General features: G+C 37.0%; 1 protein-coding gene across 9 annotated transcripts in view; it reads right to left on the reverse strand.

The window, feature by feature from the left end:
• Positions 1–27,704, reverse strand: part of DGKB (diacylglycerol kinase beta) — an 875,335-nt gene that overhangs the window by 569,828 nt on the left and 277,803 nt on the right. For all 9 annotated transcript variants that reach the window (XM_059885674.1, XM_059885677.1, XM_015468340.3 and 6 more), the window contains 3 exons: positions 26,300–26,388; positions 26,101–26,217; positions 12,277–12,375 (listed from right to left, as the gene is read on the reverse strand). In XM_059885674.1, the coding sequence (XP_059741657.1) occupies positions 12,277–12,375; positions 26,101–26,217; positions 26,300–26,388 (305 nt within the window). The remainder of the gene's footprint in view (positions 1–12,276; positions 12,376–26,100; positions 26,218–26,299; positions 26,389–27,704) is intronic.

The raw sequence follows: 27,704 nt of genomic DNA on the forward strand, positions 1-27,704 counted from the left end.
ACTTTGGAATCATTTTGTCAAGCAAAAACTATTACATGGAAATTGCATTAGGTAGATGAGTACATTTGAAGAAATGTAGGTTTTTTCAAGATGGCACAGCGGTAAAGAATCCACCTGCCAGTGCAAGAAATGTGAGAGACACGGGTTCATTCCTTGGGTTGGGAAGATCCTTTGGAGAAAGAAATGGCAATCCACTCCAGTATTCTTGCCTGGGAAATCCCATGGACAGAAGAGCCTGGTGGGCTACAGTACATAAGGTCTCAAAGAGTTGGACCAGACTGAGCACTCACTTTTTAGTTCAACTTGATTTTCTTCAATATATTTAGACATAATAGTTTTAATTTTTTGTTTACGGGGTAGTTCACACACACACACAAGGTCTCTTCCTATCTGCTCATTCTCTTTTCATTGTAGGAGTTTCTTAACCTTTTCCTCCAAATTACTGATTCAGTTGCTCTCAGTGCTGATTTTCCCTGTGTAGATACTGATACATTTTAGTTTCTGCTAAGGCATTACTTTTTTTCTCCACATATTTTCTTGACCTTCTAGATATCCCTTTCAAATCAGTATGCTGTGAAAGAGATGTTTTATTTAGTATTCTTGGTCATGTAACTTTATCAGCATTTTCATCTGTCTGATTGCTCCAATCTTTATTTATTACATCCATCTACCTTTTAACTGCTATGCTTGTTTATTTACTTATTGCAGAATTATTACTATTTTATTTTGGCAATAGGTAGACTCATTTACACTAAAGTACACTTTGGCCACAAGCCATCAGTCTGCATTGACAGTTGTTATAAAAAGTGAAACCAAAGGAAACAAACATTATCAGACTGATTACAGTAATATTACTAAAGCATAGTCCCATACCAATACGATCTCATATGGAAGAAACTAATTTTGAGTCTCAGTAATAACACTAACAAAAAGAAGAGTTTCCTCTAAGAGAATCATTAGTGTTTAAGGTGTGAATGCTGTCAAATCAATATTTTCCCCCTTTTCTGAAGGCTACTAAGTAACTCAGGTACAAATTTTTGAATTATCTTTGTCAACTTTTTAGGATACTTTGACATAAATTTCTAAATCTAACAATTTGGCACAAACATTACGTTTTATATTACTGCTCACTGTATATTCATATAAGTTGCCTAGAATATTGTTGGTAATAAGTTGTCGAATAATAATTCACTAATAGATAATCTCACATCCTCACATTAGAGTCAGGCATACACATGATATTCTTTATTTTGAGTCTATTTCATAGATTTTAGGTTTTGAATATTTTTAATGCTTCATTTTTGTCTACAGGTTTTAGATTTCAATCATATTTTCAAGTAACTGAACTTCCAGTATATCCCATATTAGTCATTTGTTTTTTTGTGGGGTCGCTTGTTTGTTTTTAATTTTGGCTGTGCTGGGTTTTTGTTGCTTTGCACGAGCTTTCTCTAGTTGCAGCAAGTGGGGGCAAGTCTCTGGCTGCAGTGCATGTGTTTCTCATGTGATGGCTTCTCTTGTTGCAGGGCATAGGCTCTCGGCATGCACACTTCAGCAGTCGCAGCACATGGGCTCAGTAGTTGTAGTATGTGGGCTTTAAGGTGCACGAGCTTTAGTAGCTGCAACACACAGGCTCAGCAGTTGTTGTCTGTGGCCTCTAGACCCTGGGCTCAGTGGCTGTGGTGCACAGCTTAGCCACTCCGAGGCATGTGGAATCTTCCCAGAGCAAGGACTGAACCCATGTCCCCTGCACTGGCAGGCAGATTCTTATCCATTGTGCCACCAGAGAAGTACCAGTGTTTTATTTTTGACAAAACCAAAAAGGTATACATTTGTCTCTTTAAAAAAAATGTTATAACTTGCTCTGGATACTGCAATATTTTAGACATAAAATATCATGGAAACTTGTAGGACTATTTCTGCAGTCCTATTAAAAATAAACTAAAAACATTTAGTCTCAGAAATAGAATTCTACCATAATCACTAGGTAAGAATATTAACTATGATATATTAACTTTTCTTCTATATTAGACCTTGCCTATGGGTATACATATTCTGTATAATATAGCCTAAGTTAGCATAAAGATGAGTTCTTCAGGAACCAATAGAACTAACTAAGACAAAGTAATATATAAATGGTTAACCTTACAAGTACAGATGATGGAATCATTACTAAATGATGCTGGGTCCTTTTCAGCCTTCTAGTACTATGGCCCTTTAAATGAAGACTATGCACAAACAAAATGGATCTACAGATATCTTATAAACATTATAGCTCTCTCCAATAATATATCCTTCATTGGATTTTGAAGCAAAAAACCACAGGCAAAAAATATAGAACATTCAGAATTTAATTTTATGTATGTAAAAAATAAATTTAAAAAAGCTGCTCTCCTTTATGAATAATATCATGAAATTGAATCTGAGTTAGATTTTCAAAATATGGGGAAAAATGAGATTCCTTCTTGCCTATCATTACTCTGATGACAATTATGAATTGATCTATAATGAATATTAATTAAATGAATATTAAGTAATGACATTGATGAAACATTTATTGAGCACTGACAATGTGCTTTGTTCCACTCTTTAGACAAAAAGTGAAAATTACATAGGCACAAACCTATGGTACCTTACATAAAGAAATTTCAAGGAAATGGATGACTTTAGTAACTGTGGTTAAGGTTAAAGAGGTAAATGGAAAATGAAGCAGCTGAAATGATGTTAAATAAAACGTGCAGCAAGTCACATCCTTAGCCAACTGTTCACACCTCTCTCCCAGACTCTCTACACTTCTGTGCACTCTCTGACTAGTTCAGGAAATAAGGTTAATGAGAATTCAATAGCTAACATTCAGAATCACAGAGAATTCAAATATCTCCCTCCTTCTTTTAATGAGCTGATGTTTGGTATTGAGGTTGTTGCTATTAACAGTCATTGGTTAGGGTTAAGTGAAAGACGGGACAGGAAGAACTCAGAATCCTGGGACTGTGACAAAGAAAGCGTATGTGATACTTCCACTCCCTAACAGGCCTCTGACATCACTGGGGAGTAAACACATGCTCGAAGGAAAGATTTAACATACTCTCTGCTATTTAAGACTTCCCATATCTACAATGCATAATTTAGTAGAATTCTTATAATAGTGGAAGAGTAAGAAAGATCGGAATAAGAAGAAAAGTTAATAGAGACATATGGTTCTCTGAGGCTGTTATACCTAGAGATACACAGATTGCCGCCTCAGCAATACCATGACTTGGCCACACTGCAAAGTCACAATAAAGAAGAGAAAGGTAGAATTAGAATCATATGAATCAAGTCTAAAGGCTATGTTTAAAACCTATATTCTCTCAGTAGTTTTGCTTTCCTTTCTCTGAGCTAACAAGTTTTATTATTTATTTTCTTGGCATTCATAAAGGTGAATTTAAATAGGATATTTAAAGGTGATATTAAATAGGATTCATAAAGGTGAATTTAAATAGGATATTACAATAAGAGAAAATGTTCCAGGAAGAACACACCCCAACTGGTCCAAAGAAGCATGTTGCTGAACCTATTCTTTGTTTTATATCACTTCCCATCAATGAAATACTATCTTTACAGTATATTCTGATAATATTATGTTTGTTGAAAAGTAAGATAAAATAGTCCCACCAAATTAATCTTTTAAATGTTTAAATAAGGAATCAGTTCAGTTCAGTTCAGTCACTCAGTCGTGTCCGACTCTTTGTGACTGTAAAACTAGTGTTTGACTTTAGGATGCATCTCTGTTCTGTATTCCTGACTTGGAGGTGTGTTCATAGTACAGAAAAAAACAAAACAACTGTGAAATCTGATTCATTTGCAGAAAAAAATAAGTTTGTTTGGGGAAAAAGTAATACTTTGTAGTTCTGATTAAAGAGCAACTTGGAAAAGACACTCTTCATAAAGATGTTCACTAAAGTGTTATTTATAAGATCAAAGTAAGAATTGCAAATATGCTAAATATAAACATTGTTTCAACTGAACCATATCTTCAATTAATGAGATATTATACAACCATTAATAGTGATGTTACACAGTATGTAGAAATACATAGACACTTAATGATGTCAGTTTATATGTTAAAATAGGATGGTACATGATATGTCAAGGCTAATTATAAAAACGCCAAAATAAACATTTAAACATCAACAGGTAAACTTAAGTAGTGGTCCTGCTGCTGCTGCTAAGTCGCTTCAGTCGTGTCCGACTCTGTGCAACCCCATAGACAGCAGCCCACCAGGCTCCCCTGTCCCTGGGATTCTCCAGGCAAGAACACTGGAGTGGGTTGCCATTTCCTTCTCCAATGCATGAAAGTGAAAAGTGAAAGTAAAGTCACTCAGTTGTGTCCGACTCTTAGCGACCCCATGGACCACACACAGCCTACCAGGCTCCTCCATCCATGGGACTTTCCAGGCAAGAGTACTGGAGTGGGGTGCCATCGCCTTCTCCGAAGTAGTGGTTCTATTGATATGTTAATAATTGTTCTTATATAACTGTTTTAGAGACTTTTAAATGTTCTTCTAGTCATTTCATATTATTTTAATAAGTTATGTACAATAAATGCATACTTCTCATACAATAAAGGGTTAACACTCATTTTCTGGTTCAACATAATGGACTTTACCATCCTCTGAAATTAATTTATCTTGAAATAAAATCAAGCCCTAATATTCTGTTCTCTGCTACGATCTTCTATCCTCTTTCCCTCATTTTCTTCCTCTGTTGGTGTTTTGTGATTTTTTTTCCCCTCACAACCTAGTCATTATACTCTCATGCCTCCTCTGCTCTCTGCTTTAAATTTACTGTAATTGAATTATCTTTCTAAAACACAAATCTGATCATGTAGTGCTTTATTTATATTGGATAAAGCCCACTTCTTTGACAAGAAAGGTCAAGCTTTTCAGCATCTCAGACTTTGTCTTGTCTGTCTCTCCACACCTTGCATTTATTCATAAAACTTAATAAACATTTTGTTGTTTCAAGATCTCACCCTGTGCTCTCTTATTTCTGAGACTATCCATATAAAGCTCACTTTGCATTTGCTGGCCAAATCCTTGTTTTTTTCAAGATTCAGCTCAAGCATCTTACATTCAAGAAAATTTTCATTTACTCTTTGAATTACCCACAGAATAGATGAAGATTCTGTTCACTGAAAAGCCCTAGTAAGCCAAGATTTACACACTGGAAATGTAATCTCCTTGCCCGTCTTGCCCAACAGAGTCAAAATTACAGTAAATAAGAGAACAGTTCTTATCTGAATTTTTAACTTTGGTGACTTCCATAAAAGTCAGTGGGATAAAGGAAGAAAGAAAGAAGGAAAGAGAAGGAAAAACAAGAGGAATCTGGTGCTACAGCTATTATAAATAAAAATAATATACATTGTTCATCAACAATGATCTGAAAAACAATTTAAAGGCATAGTCTTAACAGTTACATGAAGAATGGATACTTATATGTAATATAAATCCAGATTTAAAGTAATCAACATTACATGGTCCCCATATTTTATCAACTTTACTAATATATGTTGATATAGAAAATTACTAATTAGCCCCTTGTTAGAGAATAGAAGCTTGCTTTTATTTTTTTTTAATTTTATTTTATTTTTAAACTTTACATAATTGTATTAGTTTTGCCAAATATCAAAATGCTTGCTTTTAAATTCTAATGTAAAGTAATTATTTTATAAAGAGAAAATTAAATCACAGAGCTAAATATAATAGAAATGATTTTTATGGTGATCTGCTTTTGCTGTTCAAATAAAAAGTTAAAAAAGCTACTTCCTCAGGAGACATCGCAAGTATGCATTTGTTGACAGGAGCAGAATTAATTGAATAAAACCCTAACACAAACTGAAAATTATTATAAAAACACATGTAATCATAGACACTCAGCCTATCATTAGAAAAAAATACATAAAATTTATAATTAATGTAAGACTAGCAGTACTCTTGCCTGGAAAATCCCATGGACGGAAGAGCCTGGTGGGCTGCAGTCCGTGGGGTCGCTGAGTTGGACACGACTGAGCGACTTCACTTTCACTTTTCACTTTTATACGTTGGAGAGGGAAATGGCAACCCACTCCAGTGTTCCTGCCTGGAGAATCCCAGGGACGGGGGAGGCTGGTGGGCTGCCATCTATGGGGTCGCACAGAGTTGGACACGACTGAAGCGACTTAGCAGCAGCAGACCATAGTTCTAGGGAAGTATCAAATTTAAAGCTTCCACTGTAAAATTATTCTGAAAATCAGATGGACTCTATTTGGCCTATTCCATTGATTTCTGGGACCTAAAAAAATTTTGTACTATCAAAAATAATTTGAGAAGTACTGAATGAGACCATTATAGTGAACAAAATTTGTGAAATGGATAACAACAGACACAGACTAGCACACGGAAATAAATAACATACAACTGAGCATCACAGTCAAACGTCAGTATAAATTTAACTCTATTCTTCTTAAGGATAGAAGATGAAACAGGATAATAATACTAACATTCAGAGGTTATTAAACGATGATAAACAGAGCAGAAAGGGACTTCTGTTAGGAAATGAAGGACTCTCTAAAAACATACCTTTTTCGTTACAGCGGAGCAGCTTCATAGTATTTTTTTAAAGCCTTTCAGTGTAGGTTGATGACACAGGGGTACAAAATAATTAAAGCAAATAATTTAGTCCCTCTGAGGGACTAAAACATGGGCCAAATCTGCCTGGGTTAGGAGTAAAACTCATGAGAGAGTGGGCAATTTTCATGCTCCTCAGGTCATGATTTATATGAAATTATTACCATTTTTACATTGACATTTGAGTGGGATTGGGAATCTGAGATTTCTGAGAATCATCTGAAATAAGAATCAGGAATGCATTTTTTATGGAGTCCATTAAAGGAAGAACATCTGTTTTGACTATCATTTGGTAAGGGTTAATGGCTTTTTCTAGAAATTAAGCTGCTGATCAAGAGCCCTGACTAACTGGATTGGATTGGATTCACTTTCCAGTTGTTTGGAAGTGAGATGAGGATAGACCTTCAAGAAATCTACTTTGTAAACAGTTCTGAATTATCTTCAGTATGGAAGTAGAGACAGAATAGTTCTAATCATTTTAATTTTTTTTTTTTTTTGCTGGAAAATCCTCAGAGAAAGCATTATAGGTTCATAAACACAGTCACAAAGAACGTAGATAACTTTTACACGATGAAGCTTCTTTTGATCGTATACTTAAAATATGCTAGAAATCAACTGCAATTCCAGAAATCCATGATTATATTTGATATATGGAATCATTGATTACATTTCTATTTCAATTTCAGAATAGTTGGCTTTATTTTATGGAAAGAGACACTATCAAGACAAATTAACTGTGGAAGTAATTTTTAGTGTATGCTTATAAAAGCATGTCATCAGTGCAAAGAACATGCTGACTTGGCTAATCTTCATAACAGGTGAGCACATATCTATTGAATCATTAAAGCTAATAAGTATCTGGGAGAGTTTGGGGTCTGAGAAGAGAGGTATAGAAATTTTAAAGAATAAATGAATAAAATTAATACCTGAAGGGATGCTCTAAAATATAAGACTGTTGTTACTGACCTTGACCTAGAAGTATGCCATTAAAATGCTTCAACCAGAGATAAGATATCTAATCTGTAGTAAGTTTACATTGCTCATTCAATAACCGATTCCTGACAACAGAGTCAAAGGGATTAAAAACTTCAATAAAATGTTAGGTTTTAATTCTTCATTCCATATTTTCTAGAATGAGCTATAAATAATGTTATTGACCACATTGCTACTGAGTTTGAAACTCACGTGATCATGAGAAACTGAGAACTTATATTTTTTAAGAAGAAAGTTGGCATTAGAGAATAAAAAATATTGTATTATGTGTGAGGACTAAGGATTTTCTTTCAATGAAAGTTTAAAAATTCCAGTAGCAGATACAGCTGGGAAGTTATTGAAAGTTCACAAATTAAAAAGCCTCAGAGTCTATCACTTGAAGCATATTAAGCAATTTTGTGTGCAGAACAACTTTATTAATTTGTTTAAAGTTTTAGTATTTAAATAGGCAATGGGTTTAAGAATCAGGTACTAATTTCATGATCAGAAAGCAAACTTTAATTTCTACTTAGCAAGGCAACAAGGCAAAGTGATTCAGGCCAATTTATTGACTTGTACAAAACCACAAAGGCTTTGGAGAGCAGGTATACTTAGAGAATTTCAAGCTTGATTTCTAGCGTGTAAGATGGTGTGTAAGCGATTACGTAGAGTGATTCAGTTAAAGAGCCTTGTTTTCCTTGCTAGTTTGTAATTCAAATAGGAATCACTAAAAATATTTTAAGTATTTTAAAATATTTGAGTAGGAAAATATTTTATTGTGTTTTTGAAAGTGGATCCCGGAAGCAGTGTGGAGAATGCAAAGAAGAGGCAATTCTATAATAATTCTACTAATATTAGGAAAATTCTGGAAAACAATCTGCGAGTAACATATGAGACAGTTACAGTTGGGTTGAAGGCAAAAGAGAGAAGTAAGAACATCAATATAGGCTGCCTAGTGATAAATTTGATATTCAAGATGAAGCACCAATGATAATTCTTAGGCTTCTGGCTTGGGAAGGTTGGAAAATGAAGGTTCTAGAAAAGGCCAATAGGAGAAGATCTATCTTGGGACTTGGAGAAAGGCTAGAAATGATGAGCTCACTGTACAAGCTCTGGAATGATTGTTCTTGGGTTCTAATCTTGGATTGCTACTTCATAGCCATCTGACACCGAAAATTTACTTAATCTCTCTGTTTCTCACTTTTCTCATAGGTAAAATCGAGAAAGTTACAATATTTACTTTTTGGCATCACTGTGATATTTAAATTAATTCATACCTATCATCATCAATAACTGCAACCCCTCCATAACCTCAATTGTTATCTCACTCATTCTGGTAACTTGACATTAATAAGGTTGATTTCAACAATCTTTGATCCCGCTGTAATCCACAAATGTATTTTTTTAACATCCCTTAGTGTACTGTACTCTCCATGTCTTTAACTTCCCTTGTCTCCCAGCTTAAAATCCATAGCCAATCCCTACAATTACTTGCTTGCACACACTCTCAACTCCTTTGATTCCCTCTCCTTTGATCATATTGGGTAAAACACATTCTCATTAAAGCTGACCCATGGCTATTCTACTCCTGGAATTAGAATATAACTGGAGAAATAAGACTGAATATCACCAGAGAAATGTACCCATTCAAGTTTACTTATCTTGTTCTAAATTCACTATTATTAATCCAAGACTGTTCCTTATTCCCTGGCAATCATCTGGTATTTCCTTGATCCACATAGCTCCCATTTTCCAAGTGACTGTTGTGTAATTTCTTCCTGATCTGCAAAACTCTCAAACTATCCTTTTTCTCAGCAATGAGGCAGCTTCCTACTTTTCTAAAGAAAATCTAAGTGCCATTTCGGGTGTTAGCCCGTAAGCACATGTTAGACTGATGTTCTTTTAAATATATAAGTCAGATCATTCTCTCATCTGGTCTGACTTCCAATTTCTTTCACAGTAAAGGCTAACGACCTTAGAATAGCCTAAATTGTCCCTACCTATGCATATGAAAATCTTAAGACATATTTGAAATTCTCTGCTATTATTCGCCCTGCAAAACAGACTCAGTCACTAATGTCTTCAGATAATGTCAGGCTTATCCCGCCTGAGTCTGTGCTTCTCCTCCTGGGTGACTCCTCTGTCTACAGAGTTCTGTTCCCAGAGAGCCACAATGGCAACTCTCTCACATTCCTCAACTCTTCACTCTACTATTTCCTTGAACTCTATTTTCCTTGAACTCTTAACTTGCTTTCTTATAATTGCAGTTCCAACATTCCTTCTTTTCTTTTCCCACTTTAATTTTGTCCTTTAAACTTTAAATGCCACCAGTAAGTTAATATAAAATTGAAAGTGTTTGTTGCTCAGTCGTGCCCAACTCTTTGTGACCCCATGGACTGTAGCTCTCCAGGCTCCTCTGTCCACGGAATTTTCCAGGCAAGAATACTGGAGTGGGTTGCCATTCCCTTCTTCAGGGGATCTTTCCCACCCAGGGATTGAACTTGGGTCTCCCACATGGCAGGCAGATTCTTTACCATCTGAGGCATAAACAGCTACTAAATAACTTACTTATTGCTTTGCTTATTGCCTATTTCCCACCACTGGAATGAAAACTTTATGAAGACAAAGATTTTATTTGGGCTTCTTTCCACTGTTAATACTAAAAAAAAAAAAAAAACACTTTTTGAATGGACTAAGATATTTAGCATAGTAGCTGGTATAATATATGTGCTTAATAAGTAGAAGTTACTGTTACTACTTATAATAATATATCATGCACGTGAACAACATGGAGCCTCCAGGTTGAGCGCTTGAGACTCATAAGCAGAGGCTGAACTTAGTACAAATTAACACAATAATGAAATAAATGACTAAGCAAGATCTCACTGGGAAGAATGTTAAGAGCAGAAAGCCATGACATGCGAGTGAGGGTAGGGCATATGGATGGCAACCAATATGGGGCAGGCTGAACTCTTGAAAACTAGGAAAGATATGAAAAGCAAATATCCAGAGAAACACAAGAAGAATCAGGAGAGGGTGGGATAATGGGAGTCAAGGAAGGTAGACATTCATGAAGGATGAGGTGGTTAACAGTGCCTAATACTTTAGTTAGTACCAAGAAAATGATAATACAGCAAATGCTGAGATACAAATCATGATAAAAAGCCTTAGGAAGATTTAATGAGAAAATAAATCTTCAGAATCAAAAGTGTCTACAAAAGCAACGAAAGAGTCTGCAAGATTGTTCAAGACAAAACCATTTATTCAACACATGTTCTTTACCTTTGATTCTTTCAAAGAAAGGAAGGATGGGATAATAAAAGATTCTATCTCATTTTTGAGCTTATAAGACTAGAGGCTGACATAAGTAGGTCAAAGAAATAGTCCCCTGGCTCACTGAATTTAGTAGGGTTTTACACAGATAGTTGGATAATAGAATGACATAATAGATTTTTTCCTTAGAGTTAAAATCTGAGATTAAGAATGCGTCTAAACCAGTAAAAATTACTATGTATTTTTTCAAATGCAAATAGATAAAAATTCTACAAGTTCTTTCTCTTTAAGAAAATACTACAAAAGAATAAAAAAATTAATATGGCTCTCATTAATTTTAATTAATCTTATTTACTACAGGATGTCTTATAATTCTTACATGATAAAGGGAAATTTAGAATTGGTTATTGCTATCCTCAGCAATATGGAGGTATTTTCTTCTTCTTTTTCTTTGCAGTTTGAGAAAATAAAGAGTTTTTAATTTTTTTAAATAAAGGCATTTAAATACATCCAGTATTTTACAGATAATTACAAAATGAATCATAAGTGGGTGCAAATTGAGTAATTTGATTAATTTCTAAGTTGACCTTTACAAAAGTATTTGTCTAACATTTCTTAGTTGTTGTTATTTTTTTACATCAAACTGAAGTTCCAGCTAGTTAATTTCCATGTTGTTAAAAAAAATGAGAACTGCATTATGGATATAAAATGGTTTGTTTTGTAAAATAACTGTTTCACTTTAGAAACAATTTGGATTTTGAAAGGTAATGTGAATATTATCTTTGAATAGCTGCTTCTCTTTCTATCAGGATTTGCTCTTATCAAGGTAACTTTACTTACGCATTTTTTTCGCTTGTATATTTATTGAATCAAGTAACTGTTCTGCAGGTAGTTAAATTTATTGTTCACTAATAAAACATAAAATACACTTCATGGCAGTGCACAGCTCTCTTCCAGGTGGGTGTCCTCATTCTAAGTAGCCTCTGGCTTAGGTGAGAGACTTCCCAATTGAAGATACATAATGTGCATCTCCAGCAAAACTGCCCATAAGAATAACTTCATTATTCTGGGAAGCTCGATCTATAAAACACGTAAAATGTGGAAGTGTTCTGCCTATACAATTTCTGGTAAGTACAACATGACTGAGTGATAAAACCTGAGTCAGCTTCAGTTAGAGCATACCTTACTGATAAGTTTATTGTGCCATGAAGGCAAAAGGAAATATAGTGGGCAAAGAGGTCTTCTCTGAAGTAAGGAGGTATTTTAGGTCTACTGAGCTCTGCCTTGATCAATGGAAAATGACCTCTGAAAGCATCAAGTGGTACGGTGCACCAGTTAGTTACAGAAATCCCAAGTCATAGCAGAATAATGAGAAGGAAAAACTCACCAGTACCACTGGACAGATTGTGGTGGGTGGTAAAATATGGTCCTTCAAAGGTCCGCAGTCACATTCAGGTTTCAGATGAGAAGCACATTTATTATGCAGCTAGGGAAGGAGAAAGAGGAAACTATCATTTTGCATAACAACAGCAAACATGAAGCAGATTCTACTTCACCTGAGATGCAGCAAATACATTTAAAGAATTACAAGAACAAACAAATGGGATCATAAAGGGACTCCTATGACATCTGTTCTTATACAGTCTGCCTTAAACTGAGCAGCAACCTCCGTGACCCAGCCTATATATTTTCTAATTCTCAGAAATGTTTATATTAGAAATGTCCTTTAGGTTTTTCCCCTGAAAAGCCTGATTCCTTTGACAAACACACATTATCATCCATTACAATCCTTCCTATGCTTATCTGTTAGCATAATCTTGAAACCACTGTGCACTGTGGCTGCTTTTTTTTTTTTGACCCTCCTGTTTTCTCAAAGTCATTCCAAAGTGCACAGCTCAGTATGGGGCATAATTGATCCCATCATTAGTTTTAACTTTCTAATTCAATATGTAAATGTAACCAGAGATTCATCTCAGTGGGAGCAGGATATAAATATAAGAAGATGATTATGATTATAAAAATTTATCTTTATATTGTATTTATCAGCTCTACATTAAGTAAGTGTATAATCATAAGTGTAATTTACTTCTCAACATGTATGAATTTAAACTGATATTTTTATCAAACCTGGCCACAAGTTGAAATTAAGGTATTATATTATGGTATATTAAATAAGTGATTTTTTTTAAATTGAGGTGATAATTCTTATTGGAGCCATATAGAATTGTTAAGGTAATAGTTGTTTAAAAGACCTATGGATGCCTTTATCCCCTACTCCCTATCAATGGAATATGAAATAGTCATGCTTTTAAAAAAATTACAGATGTTAATAAAATAACATGTTTTGTTCAGAACCAAAAAGGAGCGGACTTATTTTTCAGTTCTGAACCAAAAGCTACCCATTTCAATCTTGGTTATATTAATTTCCCACACAAGCCTACCTTTGTAACAGTTCATTAACAACCAAGCACAGGATCTAATGAGAGTAGATGTGCTGCTGGCGATAAGAGCTCACCTGAGTAGTTCACTACCGAAGGGGTATTTCTGTTGTCCTTGGATCTAAAACATCTATCATGGTAACGTCCTGCCTTGGAATTAAGGCTACTTGTACTATAATTAACTCACACTAGGCCACAGTACATGAAATAAAAATACCTTTACACATTCATCCATAATTAGCAGTTTTGCTTCTCAGTGACACGTAAACTCCTTATTAAAAAAGTGGTTTCATCTTACCAGGCATTGCTTTGTCAAGAGACAAGGGGAATTCAAGATAAAGAAGCACTTGGAGCCATATGCAAAATAGAACTAAATTAACAGGCAATCATCTGGCCAATGGAAATGCATAGTTTCCACAAAATAAAATTAGTGACTGGTTTAAATATATTATTAATATATTAGACTTCATCAATTTTCTCAGAATAAATCATGACCCTGAAATTTGGGATTCAGACCAAACAGATTATCAAGTGTTGCAGGTTAAATTGAGTCTTTCCCCAATTAATGTCCTGAATTCTAGTATCTGTACAACATGAACTCATTGAGAACTAAAATCTTTGTAGGCATATTCAAGTTCAATTGAAGTTATACTGAAATAGCTTGGAGTTTAATCCAGTGACCGGCTTTCTTATGAGAAGAGAGACATCTGGATATAAAGAGACAGACGTAGAGGCAAGAGGTCATTGACAACAGAAGCAGGGATTTGGTGATGAAGCCAAAGGCCAGGGACCACCGATGATTGGGGCCCACTCTCAGAATCAGCAAAAGCTGAGGGTGGATTCTTCACTACAGCCTTCAGAGGGAGCATGGCCCGCTAACATCTTGATCTTGGGTTTCTAGCCTCTAGAACTATGAAAGGATAACTTTCTGCTCTCATTTTGTAGTGTTTCATTATGGTGGCCCTTGGAAAGGAATGTACCAGTTGCTACGAAAACTGAACCAAAAATCAAAGTCAGGCTGTGTGTCTTGAAGGCTCTTTTGTACTGTGGTGTCACAGAGAAAAAGCTTCTGCTTTTCCATCCTGCACTACCTATTTAAAACTGACAATGCAAGACTCTAAGATAAAATTTCTGTGTGCACAGAGTGAGAAAAAACTGAATTTTCAGGCTTGCAGTGACTGAAGTTTTACATGCAACTCTGAAGGACAGAGAGACAGGATACTGAGATCTTGCCAGCACTGACCACCTACACAAGCTCAGCAGCTCAGCCTCCACCCTGCCTCCATCCCATGCATTTCTAACAATCTGCAACTGATATGGGAAGGGATGACTAACCTCTCTATACAGTTATTTGAGGGTTACCAGATGTAATAAAAGACAACAAAAATAAAATGAATTTAATGACAGCTTTTTGGTATTTAAGCTAGTTTTCCAGCAAAACAAACAAGGAACTGAGCACTCAGAAAGAATTACAAAGTTGTTAAGCCAAACAGAATATATGGAGTACCTCTTCATATTGAGGTTTGAGGGTTGCAGAGCATAGGTACTGGAACAGGTCCTATGAAACACTGCTCCCGGCATGTGTGCTGCGTGCTAAGTCACTTCAGTCATGTCTGACTCTTGCAACCCATGGACTGTAACCCACCAGGCTCTTCTGTCCATGGGGATTCTGTCCAGGCAAGAATACTGCAGTGGGTTGCTATGCCCTCCTCCATGGGATCTTCCCAATCCAGAGATCAAACCCACATCTCTTATGTCTCCTGCACTGCCAAGTGGGTTCTTTACCACTACCATCACCTGGGAAGCCCTGGCTTCCCTGCAGAGCTACATGAAATCAGCACGGCACTGCCCGTTTGATTGCCATGTGGTCCCAGGTGGCTATGAGACAGAGTCTTGCAGGAACAGAAGCATGTAGCAGGATCCACAAGGACGTCAGTAACCATATCATCGTCAGTGAAACAGGAAGACACAGTGCAAGAAAATTCTCCTCCTTAAGAAGTCTGTATTAACTAATAACGTATAAGGTACCTTACACTTCGCTTAAGACTGGAATCTGGCAGCTGCTAAATATGTGTGGGTGTCCATCAACATCATGACATTATTTGTAGCTGGAAGTATCAAAGCTGAGGACACCACATTGGAAAATCCTGATTTTTCCACAGTGTGTATAGCAGGGCTACCGCACTGAACATATTGTTCATAAACATACTTGAAGACGAACTATAAAATATGAAGGACAATGAGAAAATGCTTATGGTTCCCAAGACTATCAGGATTAAAAGTGTATTTCATTTTTGCTCTGAAGTTAAAACTTTGCAACAAATGAAGTCTATTTAAAAAAATAGGAAATACCAACAAAATAGAAACCATATAATAGAATTTAAAAGCCACTAGCCCAAAAGTATTTCAGGTTACTGGTAATGTTTTGTTTCTCCATCAGGTGTTAGCTACACATGGTGCTCATTTGTGCAAAATTCACTAAGCTCTCTCCCTGGGATATTTATAATTTTCTATATGTATGATATGTTTTAAATAAAAATGTAAAAAGGAATAAAGTGAGTATAATCAGTAATAATAACAAGTTGCTTAAACTCATCACCATGCCATTTTACAGAAAAAAAAAAAAAAGTCAAAGCTGAGTCCTTGTCAGTGACAGTTAAGATACTGAAGTCTGACAATTCTCTTAAAGATAACCCAGATTGTAAATCAACAAAACAGAGAAAAAGACTCATCAAGAAGAGCAATAAACTAGACCATTAATGAGTGCTGCCTCTTAAATGGAATGGCCAATGGAGCCCCAGAGTAAAGAAATTGTTACCTTTTAAACAGTGTTTTTATTTTTGTTCACAGTTACCTTGCATTTTTAGACTAAGGCATAGAAATCATCAGGTCATATTTTTTATTATATGTACAGAAACTTCCATTTCTGTGTAAGGGTATCAGTATCATAGCTAGAAAATTCATAAAATATAAACCAGCTATTTCTGGAAGTGAATTAAACACTTGGAAATAATTTCAGAGTTTACAACATTTCTAATAGCACTTAATTTAGAGCCAGATCTGTGTTTATTGAAAAAAGCTGTCTCAATTTAGGAAGAAAAAGAAAATGTGTGAATAAGCTTGTGTGTATGTGTGTATATGTACATGTGTTTATGGGATGGAGTTGAGAAAAGAGTGATGTATTGTACTGAGAAGAAAACAGAATCTAAAAAGTTGAAAGGAAGAAAAATAGAAAATAAATTTCTATAAGAATTTGGAAGAAAAAAGAGATAGTTTTTCTGCAGAAAAATGAAGTGACCAGATTCGAGGAATATTTGTTGATTTATATGTATTTTTGTTTCTAACATTTTTCCATTTCAGGTGCTGCGTTAACGCTGGCATTTGCTAAAGCATGAATCTTTATATTGTTAAGTCATTAGAAACCTTTAAACATTATTGCTAGGAGTTGACTATTTTAAAAGAAGTAGTAGTCCTACATGATACCAAAAGTCAATAATCTATAGCCACAATATAGGCTTGCTTTTGCCAAGCTCAAATGAAAAGTATCCACCGATACTGTGAGTCCTGCCTGACCATGAACATTTTACCACAACCAGGAGCAAATGACAACCTATTTTAAGAGAATGTCAAGAAAATGCTTTCAGGGTAGAAATCAACAGGTATAAAGAGTGAGATCTTTTTTTAAAAAAAAATTATTTTTAATTGAAGAATGATTACAATATTGTGATGGTTTCTGCCATATATCAACAAGAGTCAGTCATATAGCTATACATATTCCCCCTCCCTCTTAACCTCCCTTCTATCTCCCTCCCCATCCCACCCATCTAGGCTGTCACAGAGCACGAGCTTTGGGTTTCCTGTGTCATACAGAAAATTCCCACTGGCTATCTATTTTACACACGGTAATATATACATTTCAATGCTACTCTCTCAAGTCATCCCATCTTCTCCCACACCTACTGTGTCCAAAAGTCTGTTCTCTATGTCCTCCTCTCCATTGTTGCCCTGTAGATAGGTTCATCAGCACCATCTTTCTAGATTCCATGCTGCTAAGCTGCTGCTAAGTCACTTCAGTCGTGTCCAGCTCTGTGCGACCCCATAGACAGCAGCCCACCAGGCTCTGCAGTCCCTGGGATTCTCCAGGAGAGAACACTGGAGTGGGTTGCCATTGCCTTCTCCATTGTGTGAAAGTGAAAAGTGAAAGTGAAGTTGCTCAGTCGCGACCAACTCGTAGAAACCCCATGGACTGTAGCCTACCACGTTCCTCCATCCATGGGATTTTCTAGGCAAGAGTACTGGAGTGGGGTGCCATTGCCTTCTCTGTTCTAGATTCCATATATATGCATTAATAAATGATATTTCTCTTTCTCTTTCTGATTTACTTCACCCTGTTTAACAGGCTCTAGGTCTGTCCATCTCATTACAACCAACTCAAATGCATTCCTTTTTATTCAGTTCAGTTCAGTTGCTCAGTCATGTCCAACTCTTTACGATCCGATGAATTGCAGCACGCCAGGCCTCCCTGTCCATCACCATCTCCTGGAGTTCACTCAAACTCATGTCCATCGAGTAGGTGATGCCATCCAGCCATCTAATCCTCTGTCATTCCCTTCTCCTCCTGCCCCTAATCCCTCCCAGCATCAGAGTCTTCTCCAATGAGTCAACTCTTCGAATGAGGTGGCCAAAGTACTGGAGTTTCAGCTTTAGCATCATTCCTTCCAAAGAACACCCAGGGTTGATCTCCTTCAGAATGGACTGGTTGGATCTCCTTGCAGTCCAAGGGACTCTCAAGAGTCTTCTCCAACACCACAGTTCAAAAGCATCAATTCTTCGGTGCTCGGCTTTCTTCACAGTCCAACTCTCACATCCATACACTACCATAGGAAAAACCATAGCCTTGACTAACGGACCTTTGTTGGCAAAGTAATGTCTCTGCTTTTGAATATGCTATCTAGGTTGGTCATAACTTTTCTTTCAAGGAGTAAGCGTCTTTTAATTTCATGGCTGCAGTCACCATCTGCAGTGATTTTGGAGCCCCCCCCCAAAAAAGTCAGCCACTGTTTCCACTGTTTCCCCATGTATTTCCCATGAAGTGATGGGACCAGATGCCATGATCTTCATTTTCTGAATGTTGAGCTTTAAGCCAACTTTTCATTGTGTATATGTACCATAACTTCTTTATCCATTCATCTATCGGTTCACATTGAGATGGCTTCCATGTCTTAGCTATTCTGGTTTCCTCAGGGTATATGCCTAGTAGTAGAATTTCTGGGTCATAGGGTAGTTTTATTCATAGATTTTGAAGGAATTTCCATACTGTTCTCCATAGTGGCTGTATCAATTTGCATTCCCATCAACAGGACAAGAAGTTTCCCTTTTCTCCATACCCTTTCCAAGATTTATTGCTTGTAGATTTTTGATCATGGCCATTCTGACCCGTGTGAGGGGATGCCTAACTATAGTTTGGATTTGCATCTCTCTAATAATAGTGATTAAACAGTGATATCTTAAGGATCAGAGAATGTCAGCAAGAGGAGGAAAAAAGAAGCAATGAGGACATTCAGCCCAGCTGATTGAATTGCAAGCACAGGGAAGTGGCTGCCTAAATGTTAGAAGGCAGTTTATATTGTTCTTTCTTAGGATTTTCCTGTTTTCATTTTTAAGTGGTGAGACTTACAAAAGGAGATAAAACTCAGTTCTAAGCGCCTAACTTTCTTATCTAAATGATGGCAAAATTCTGTAACATCAAGAATCCACAGGTTCTGAATAAAAAGGTGGCTGGTGGCTCAGACTGTAAAAATCTGCCTGCAGTGTGGAAGACCTGGATTTGATCCTTGGGTTGGGAAGATCCCCTGAAGAAGAAAATGGCCACATACTCCAATTCATCCCTGGAGAATTCCATGGACAGAAGGGCCTCACAGTGTACAGTCCCTGGGGTTGCAAAGTGTCGGATGCTACTGAGCGACTAATACTTTTTTATATCTTTAAGTATTTGTATACACACACTTGTATACCTGATGTATATTTGAGGATTACAGGATTTAAAAAAAAAAAACAATTTAAGTCATACATTTAAAATTCACTATTTAGCAGTAAGAAGAAAAGGATATCTGTCATGAAAGTGAAATTGTTGAGGATATCCTCTATATTCGGCACTGAATCAAGATTTAGGGTAATTAGGGTGATCCAAGGTATATATTGGATCTGGAGCTGGATAAGACTGTGATCGAGCAGTGTAGACAATGATAGCATGCAGACATGACAGTTCTAGACAGCATTTCAGTCTTCATTTGGTATGGAATAAAAGTTCGGAAAGTATTCAGAAAAAGTAAACATATAGTGTCAAGGAAAATCTCAAGGGAAATACGGAACTTAATTTGGTTCTTGAAGTGTAGTTAGAATTTGAGTTGGGTGCATTCGGGACAATCGGAGTGAGCAAAGGACTTCCCTGGTGGTCCAGTGGTTAAAATCCACCAATGTAGGGGACACGGGTTCAGTCACTGGTTCGGGAGGACCCCACATGCCATGGGGCAACTAAGCCCATGTGCCGTAACTACTGAAGCCCACTCATCCTAGGGCCTGTGCTCTGCAACAAGAAAAGCCACGGCAGTGAGAAGCCCGAACATGGCAACTAGAGAGTGGCCTTTGCTTGCCGCAACTAGCGAAAGCCCACATGTGGCAATCAAGACCCAAAACACAGAAAAATAAACAAATAAAATTTTTAACAATTCTAAAAGATAAAATAAAGCAAGGTGAGCTAAATAACAAGGGTGAAGCATGGCTTTCCCTGGGAACTGTCCACAGACAAACTCAACTTATAGCAGGGTCTGGGCATGGAGGGGAATATTACATATGTCATGTGCTTAGGCTTGGCTCTCATATTTGGGGAAATGAAAACCAGGTTGAGGTGGGAAGAGGTGAGGGCTGCATTTATTTTCACAGAACTATTATGGGTTGCCAAAGGTGGCATATGATAACAAAACAGTATTTTCAGAAGTTGATTCTGGAGGTGGTTTTCAGCCTGTGTTATAGGAAAAGTACCTTCTGTTAGGGAGGTAAGCCAAGATTTCTGACTCTAATCTAGTTAAGAGGTGCTAAGAGCTTGCACTTGGGCTGTGAATGGTGAAGACAAAAACCAAATCTGAGAGAGATATTTTAAGGAGGAAACTTAGAGGCTCAGTGATAGGTTGAATATATGAGATAGAGGTGAAAGACAAGGATAAGAGATTGACTTCCAGCTCTATTTCCAATCATTGCAAGCATGATGTTACTATGTTTCATAGAAGAGAGTTTGTGAATATAAATAAATCAGCTTAGTCTAGGCTTTAGTGATATTCAGGACCACATGTTTCTGAATGCTTTTAGAACATGCAGGTGTTATTCTTAGACTGGGAAATTAGAGTTCCTTCCAGAAGGGAGAGAGAAGGTTTGAGTAACATTCATGGAGTACCCTCTGTGAGCCAGAGGTTGGGCTTTGTGCCTCCACATGACAATTTACCTGGGCTTCCCAGGTGGTACTAGTGGTAAAGAATCTGCCTCCCAATGCAAGAGATGCAAGGCATGTGGGTTCAATCCCTGGATTGAGAAGATTCCCCTGGAAGAGGACATGGCAACCCACTCTAGTATTCTTGCCTGAAGAATTCCATCAACAGAGGAGTGTGGTAGGCTACAGTCCATGGGGTCTCAAAGAGTCAGACACAACTGAGCATGCACACACACACACACACATGGCATTTTACCTAGCCTTCACTGTGAAAGTAATTGTCGATCACTAAGCACTAGGCACTTCCCTGGTGGCTCAGGCGGTAAAGTGTCTGCCTACAACACTGGAGACGTGGATTCAATCCCTGGGTAGGGAAGATCTCCTGGAGAAGGAAATGGTAACCCACTCCAGTATTCTTGCCTGGAGAATCCCATGGACCAAGAAGCCTGGTAGGCTACAGGCCATGGGTTCGCTAAGAGTCAGACACGACTGAGTGACTTCACTTTGAAGCACTAGTATGGGCTTCCCAAGTGGAGTTAGAAGTAAAGAACATGCCTGCCCATGCAGGAGACTTAAGAGACTCGGGTTTGATCCCTGGGTCAGGAATATCCTCTGGGGAAGGAAATGGCAACCCACTGTGGTACTGTTGCCTGAAGAATCCCATGGACAGAGGATCCTGATGGGCTACCGTCCATGGGATCGCAAAGAGTCAGACACAACTGAATCGACTTAGCACACATGCAAGCATTATTATGTATGAGATTCTGCACTAAACATATTTATACAGATTTTTTTAAATTCATTTAATTTTTATAAAAAATGTCTTACAAGATAGGTATCATTATATCCATTTTGACAATTCAGAAACTGGCCAAAGCTTGTATATACTTTGTCCAAGATTATACAACTACTGCCTTAGTTGTTGAACAGAAACACTTATAGAATATGGTTGGTCTAACTTATGACTAAATTAAGACACAAGCAATTGCCAAAGCCCTAGGTTTAAAGGAAGTGATAGCATTTGTAAAACCACTGAAATGAAAGCAGGTTTCATTCTCTTTGTTTCTCTCTACAATCTATTCCATGCAGACTCCATTCAGATAGGCCTCCCTAACACTCAGCTCTGATGGTGCATATCCCATCACTTTCACAGCTTCTGCTAGCTCTTTACTATATTTATAGCACTTTCTGGGAAGCATAAAGACATAAGAAAGTACATTCAGTTTGTTTAAAGGCAAGCAGGGGACTTCCCTGGTGGTCCAGTGGCTAAGACTCTATGTTCCCAAGGCAGGAGGCCCCGGTTCAACCCCTGGTCAGAGTAGATCACACGTGCTGCAACTAAAGGACCCCTGTGCCCCAACTAAGAGTCGGCGCAGCCAAAAACATAAATAAATATTTTTTAAAAATAAAGGTTATCAGGAGTGTGTCAGTCAAGACCAGATCCATTGAAATTGTTAGGAACTCATTCTTCTGGCAAATAGTCTATAAAAAACCTCAGTGCGCGTAATATTTAATGGTGAAAGAATGTTCCTAATATTGGGAACAATGCATGGTGTCTACTCTTGCCATTTCTATTCATCATTGTAGTGGAAGCTTGAGCAAATGGAATAAGCCCCCTACCCTGACAAATCCATCTGAATTGGAAAGAAATAAAGCTTTATTTATAAAAAAAAAACACAAAACTTTAAACTGAATTCTTCATACAATAGTTCAAGAATGAAGTATAGATCATACTAAATATAGAAATGGTCAGAGGTAGATATCTTCTATTTAACCTAGGCAGATAATCAATAAATTAATAAATATATTCATATAATTGCTTAACGTTAAAATGCCAAAAGAGTACAGAAGCTGAAGCTACGTATAAGAAGCTTATATATATATATATGTGTGTGTGTGTGTGTGTGTGTATATATGTATTCTTCTGGAAACATGAGAACTTTTTTTTTTAATTTTGAGTTTTGTTTCATGAACCAAACACTCACAGAACCCTGGAGATCATGGTTTATAGCAAATAAAGCTGAAGTTAGCCAGAAGCCTCAGGTCTTGGGAAAGTTTAGTAAGCTAAGAAGCACCCTGAGAAGCTCCATTTCTCTCTGACTCTGCATTAAACCCTTCCGTGCTCGTGCTCTGAGTAGAAGGTGGGGTTTGAAGACATTTATAGCTTATAAAGTGCTTTGTTGTAGTGACAAAAGAGTCATCTTCAGGTTCACATTGACCTTAAGAGGAAGATGCTAGGGTCATGTTGTCTGAACTGAACTGCACCTGAAATCCTCAGATTATACAAGCAGAATTTATTCAGACACAGTGTCTTCTTTCCTGTAAAAAGAAAGGCCTAATTTCTTATAAGACTAGGATCAGGATCAAGACCAAAAATAAGTGTATAACTGGAGATTTATGGGGCTAGAAATGTAAATTTTCAGTGTCAGAACCAAGAAACAAAAGAAAACAAGAAAAGCAAAATGGAATATAAAACAAGAAAAACATTTCAAGATGCTTTGATTATCACTAAGACACTATTAGCAATGGTAACTCTGAGGAGAGTCATTCCCATAGAATGAAAAAGGCAGAAGATATTAAATAGGGGAAAGAGAAGAGGAGTCAAATAAAGAAACTTAAAATCTCTAAAAGCTTTTATATCAGGAAAGGAGGCAGTGCATAATTTTATAGTGTTCACATTTTAAATACACAATTTAAAAAATCCTGCAATGTTCACTGCAGCACTGTTTGCAATAGCCAGGACATGGAAGCAACCTAAGTGTCTATCAACACGGGAATGTGTACAGAAGATGTGGGCCATGTAGACAATGGAATACTACTCAGCCATAAAAAGGAGTGAAATTGTGCCATTTGCCAAGACGTGGATGGACCTAGAGACTGTCATACAGACTAAAATGAGTCAGAAAGAGAAAACCAAACGTTGTATATTAACACAAATACACGGTGGGACAGATGGACTTACGTGCAAAGAAGGAATAGAGACACAGACATAGAGAACAAATGTACGGATACCAAGAAGGGAGGGATGGGGAACACGTGTATACCTGTGGCAGATTCATGTTGATATATGGCAAAACCAATACAATATTGTAAAGCTAAAAAATAAAATAAAAAAAAGAAGGGAAGGGTAGGTGGAATGGATTGGGAGATAGGAATTGACATATATACACTGCTGCTGCTGCTAAGTTGCTTCAGTCGTGTCCGACTCTGTGCAACCCCATAGATGGCAGCCCACCAGGCTCCCCCGTCCCTGGGATTCTCCAGGCAAGAACACTGGAGTGGGTTGCCATTTCCTTCTCCAATGCATGAAATGGAAAAGTGAAAGTGAAGTTGCTCAGTCGTGTCCGACTCTTAGCGACCCCATGGACTGCAGCCCACCAGGCTCCTCCATCCATGGGATTTTCCAGGCAAGAGTACTGGAGTGGGGTGCCATTGCCTTCTCCGATATATGCACTACCATGTATAAAATAGACAACTAATGATAACCAACTACATAGAACAGGGAACTCTACTCAGTGCTCTGTGGTGACCTTAATGAAAAAGAAATCCAAAAAGAGGGACCGTATGTATACATAGAGCTGATTCACTTTGCTGTACAGCAGAAACTACTAACACAGCATTTTAATGCAACTATACTCCAATAAAAAAAAAAAAGAAATTGAAAATGGGAAAAAAAAACACATTTGAAATGTATTAATGATGGGAAATAACTTGAAATACAAGGAAGAAACAAATTCTGATATTCTCCAAATTCAGTTTGCAGTAAAATAAAGATATAACTAACAAAAATGTACTCTGTGGGGAAAATAAGAGGAATAGAGTTATATAAGATCTGAAACAAAAATTAAATTTTGTATAGATGCTTAGAAAAGAAAACTAATATTTTAATGAGCACAAGGTTTTTAATAAATAAAATAGGTATGGTCTTCTTAAAACTGAGAAATCAATGTGTTTAAGTAATTCACATGTATAGTTTAAATCATTGTTAGACGTTTTATTATAATACCCAATCACTTCAAAAAAATAAAACTGTCTTTCAAAATTGAGGAAATTTCAAATGTAAATATAATTTAACTGAGTAATAGCTGAAAATGATTGAAGAAAATGTGTTCATTAAAAAAAAAAGTACTTAATTGTACTTTTGAAATACAAGTCACAGTTTGTTTTTCTCATTATCCCATGTGTATGTGTGTGTGTATGTGTACTTACGAAAAATTTTAAATGGTGTGTGTGTTGGGGAGGACTGCTCAGGGGCACTACACAGAAACTTATTTGCTTAAGTGATACACTGCTCTCTACTGTTTAATTCCCACAATGCAAGAACAATTTGTCCTATAAATAAGATGACCCATACACTAGGTGTAAAGAGAAAACGAAGTCAATGGGGGGAAACTTCAGCCCCATAAATGTTTTTGTACTAAATGGTAAAAAAATGGTTATTCTTAAAAATGTGCATTCTAATTAGTTTCCAGAAATACAACATGAAATACTAGAGGTACCACCTAATAAATATGTTTATCCCAGAAGTTATTTGAAGCAGCTTTTTCAATTATGCAAGCCAGGGAGAGTGCAAAGATTTCCCAGGAAAGACCAAGTGACCTTTCTTCATTGTCAATGCCATTCATGGTTAGCATTTACATCCACACCTGTATCCCTCAATCTATGACTTAATGAAAGAGCAAGACAACAACACATTGTAAATAAGGGTTAAGTGAGTTCTTAGAATCATCAAGAACTAAAATATGGACACGCCTGCATCTCTACTTAGCTGTGTGGTCATTAATGATTTGCTTAAATTTTCTTGGTCTTAGTATCTTCACTATAAAATTAAGTCTTTGAATCACATTATTCATGGTTCTATCCTTTTTAAGCCTAATAGATTCTACACTCAAAATAAATACAGAATATGTAGAATAATAAATTCTACCAAAATAGAGTTTCAGGGCAGAGAGCTAGCTGAGCTCTACCCAGTCAATATTCCAAGCTCACTGCCCATTCACAGCCACGGTGCCTTGTTACCTTTCTAGAACTCCACAGAGCACAGTTTGAAAGCCTCATGACAGTACTATCTCTAAGGTTAGCTCGAAAATTCTGGACCCTCTGAGGTCAAATTCGACTCTGACCTTTATCCCTTTGGGAGCCACACATGAGATGAGTGGCTCCCATGATGCTATGCTAACTTGGACTTAGTCTAAAGTCAAGATGGCCTTCTAAGACTCATCAGAGAGCATGGGACACGGCGTGTGCATCAGGAGTGAGTGGAAGAGATACATTCTCTGATGTTACTCACTGTGATCTGACACCAAACACAATGCAGTCCCGTCAAGCCCTGGTAACATTTGACCGTTTTGTGGCACTTATCACACTTGGTTGGGCAGTTGCCTTCAACCCAGTAATGATGCATCACCTAGAACAGAACGAGAGCACTGCAGTGAGAAGAAGCATCCATTAACAACACACTCCCAAAGCCAGCATGGCCATGCACTCACATCAGTGTTCTTCTTGGACTTCACGTAAGTCTTGATACATGAAGGAGGCGCTCTAGCCACGCAGCGCTCATGGACTGTGTACTTGCAAACTGTAAGAAAACACATACACAAATTCAGAGCTCATCCTGGCCCAGACTGCAATTTTACAGAGAAAGAGTGACATTAACAGAACCTTGTTTCATAGCCGCTGCTCCCTAATCAATCCAATCAGCGGCATCAAGAAAAAGTCCAAGTCTACTGTTTTGACCATGGAATACAAAAGGCCAATTAGTACAGGAAATATTACGCATGTGAAAAACCAAGACTCTTCTACCATGGCATAGCAGGAAATGCTTAATTAAATCAGGCCTCACTCAAATTTTTCACAATAATTCCCAGATGACAAAAATATTAAAGACAAATTGATGACTGCCAAATGGCTTGGTGTCATTTGTTAGAAGGAAAAGATCTATATTTTACAGAGTATAGGCATGAGAGCAGCTGGCAGGCATGGGAGTAAAAGCCCATGAGTTTCTGCTGTTTTGTCTATTGATTTATCTAAATCTTAAATAGCTGGTTAGTCTATTTCCAGAGAATAGATTTCCTCATACATGCCAGGCCTTCAGTTAAACTTCATCCTTCATAGCCATCATGGCAATCTGTCTCCAAAAGGAAAAACCTTTGCTAGACAGCATATGGGATGTGTGTGTGTGTGTGTGTGTGTGTGTGTGTGCGCGAGCATGCATGTGTGCATGTTTATGTATGTATTTTATGATATATAGATGCAAAAATTAATATATATGTACAAATGTGTATATATACACATATACAAAGATATACATGTGTATATATATTTATATTTTGTGTATATATATATATACACAAAATTAATATGTATATGCGAATATGTATGGGTTTCCTTGGTGGCTCAGATGGTAAAGAATCCATCTGCAATGCTGGAGACCTGGGTTCAATCCCTGGGTTGGGAAGATTCCCTGGAGGAGGGCAGGGCAACGCATTCCAATACTCTTGGCTGAAGAATCCCCATGGACAGAGGAGCCTGGCAGGCTATAGTCCATGGATTTCCAAAGAGTCAGACACGACTGAGCGACTAAACACAAATATGCATATATTCACAAATACAAATATATATATGGGTGTGTGTGTGTAAAATGTGACATAAAGCCAACATATACAGTTTATTGGCATCTGTAAATCACTACATGGCTTGATTTTGAGTATAACTCAGGGTCTTATAAAGATATTCTTTAATAAAATACTGGTTTCTAATTAAGAGTAACAAATGCATAAATACAGGGAATAAAAATTAAGTAAAAAAGCAACCAGGTAGCTCTCTCAACAAAACAAAAAGAAATTAACCACTGCATGGAATTAGAATGAAAAAAATACTAAGTTCACATAATAC

Source organism: Bos taurus, chromosome 4, assembly GCF_002263795.3.
Source record: "Bos taurus isolate L1 Dominette 01449 registration number 42190680 breed Hereford chromosome 4, ARS-UCD2.0, whole genome shotgun sequence".
Taxonomy (NCBI): Eukaryota; Metazoa; Chordata; class Mammalia; order Artiodactyla; family Bovidae; genus Bos; species Bos taurus.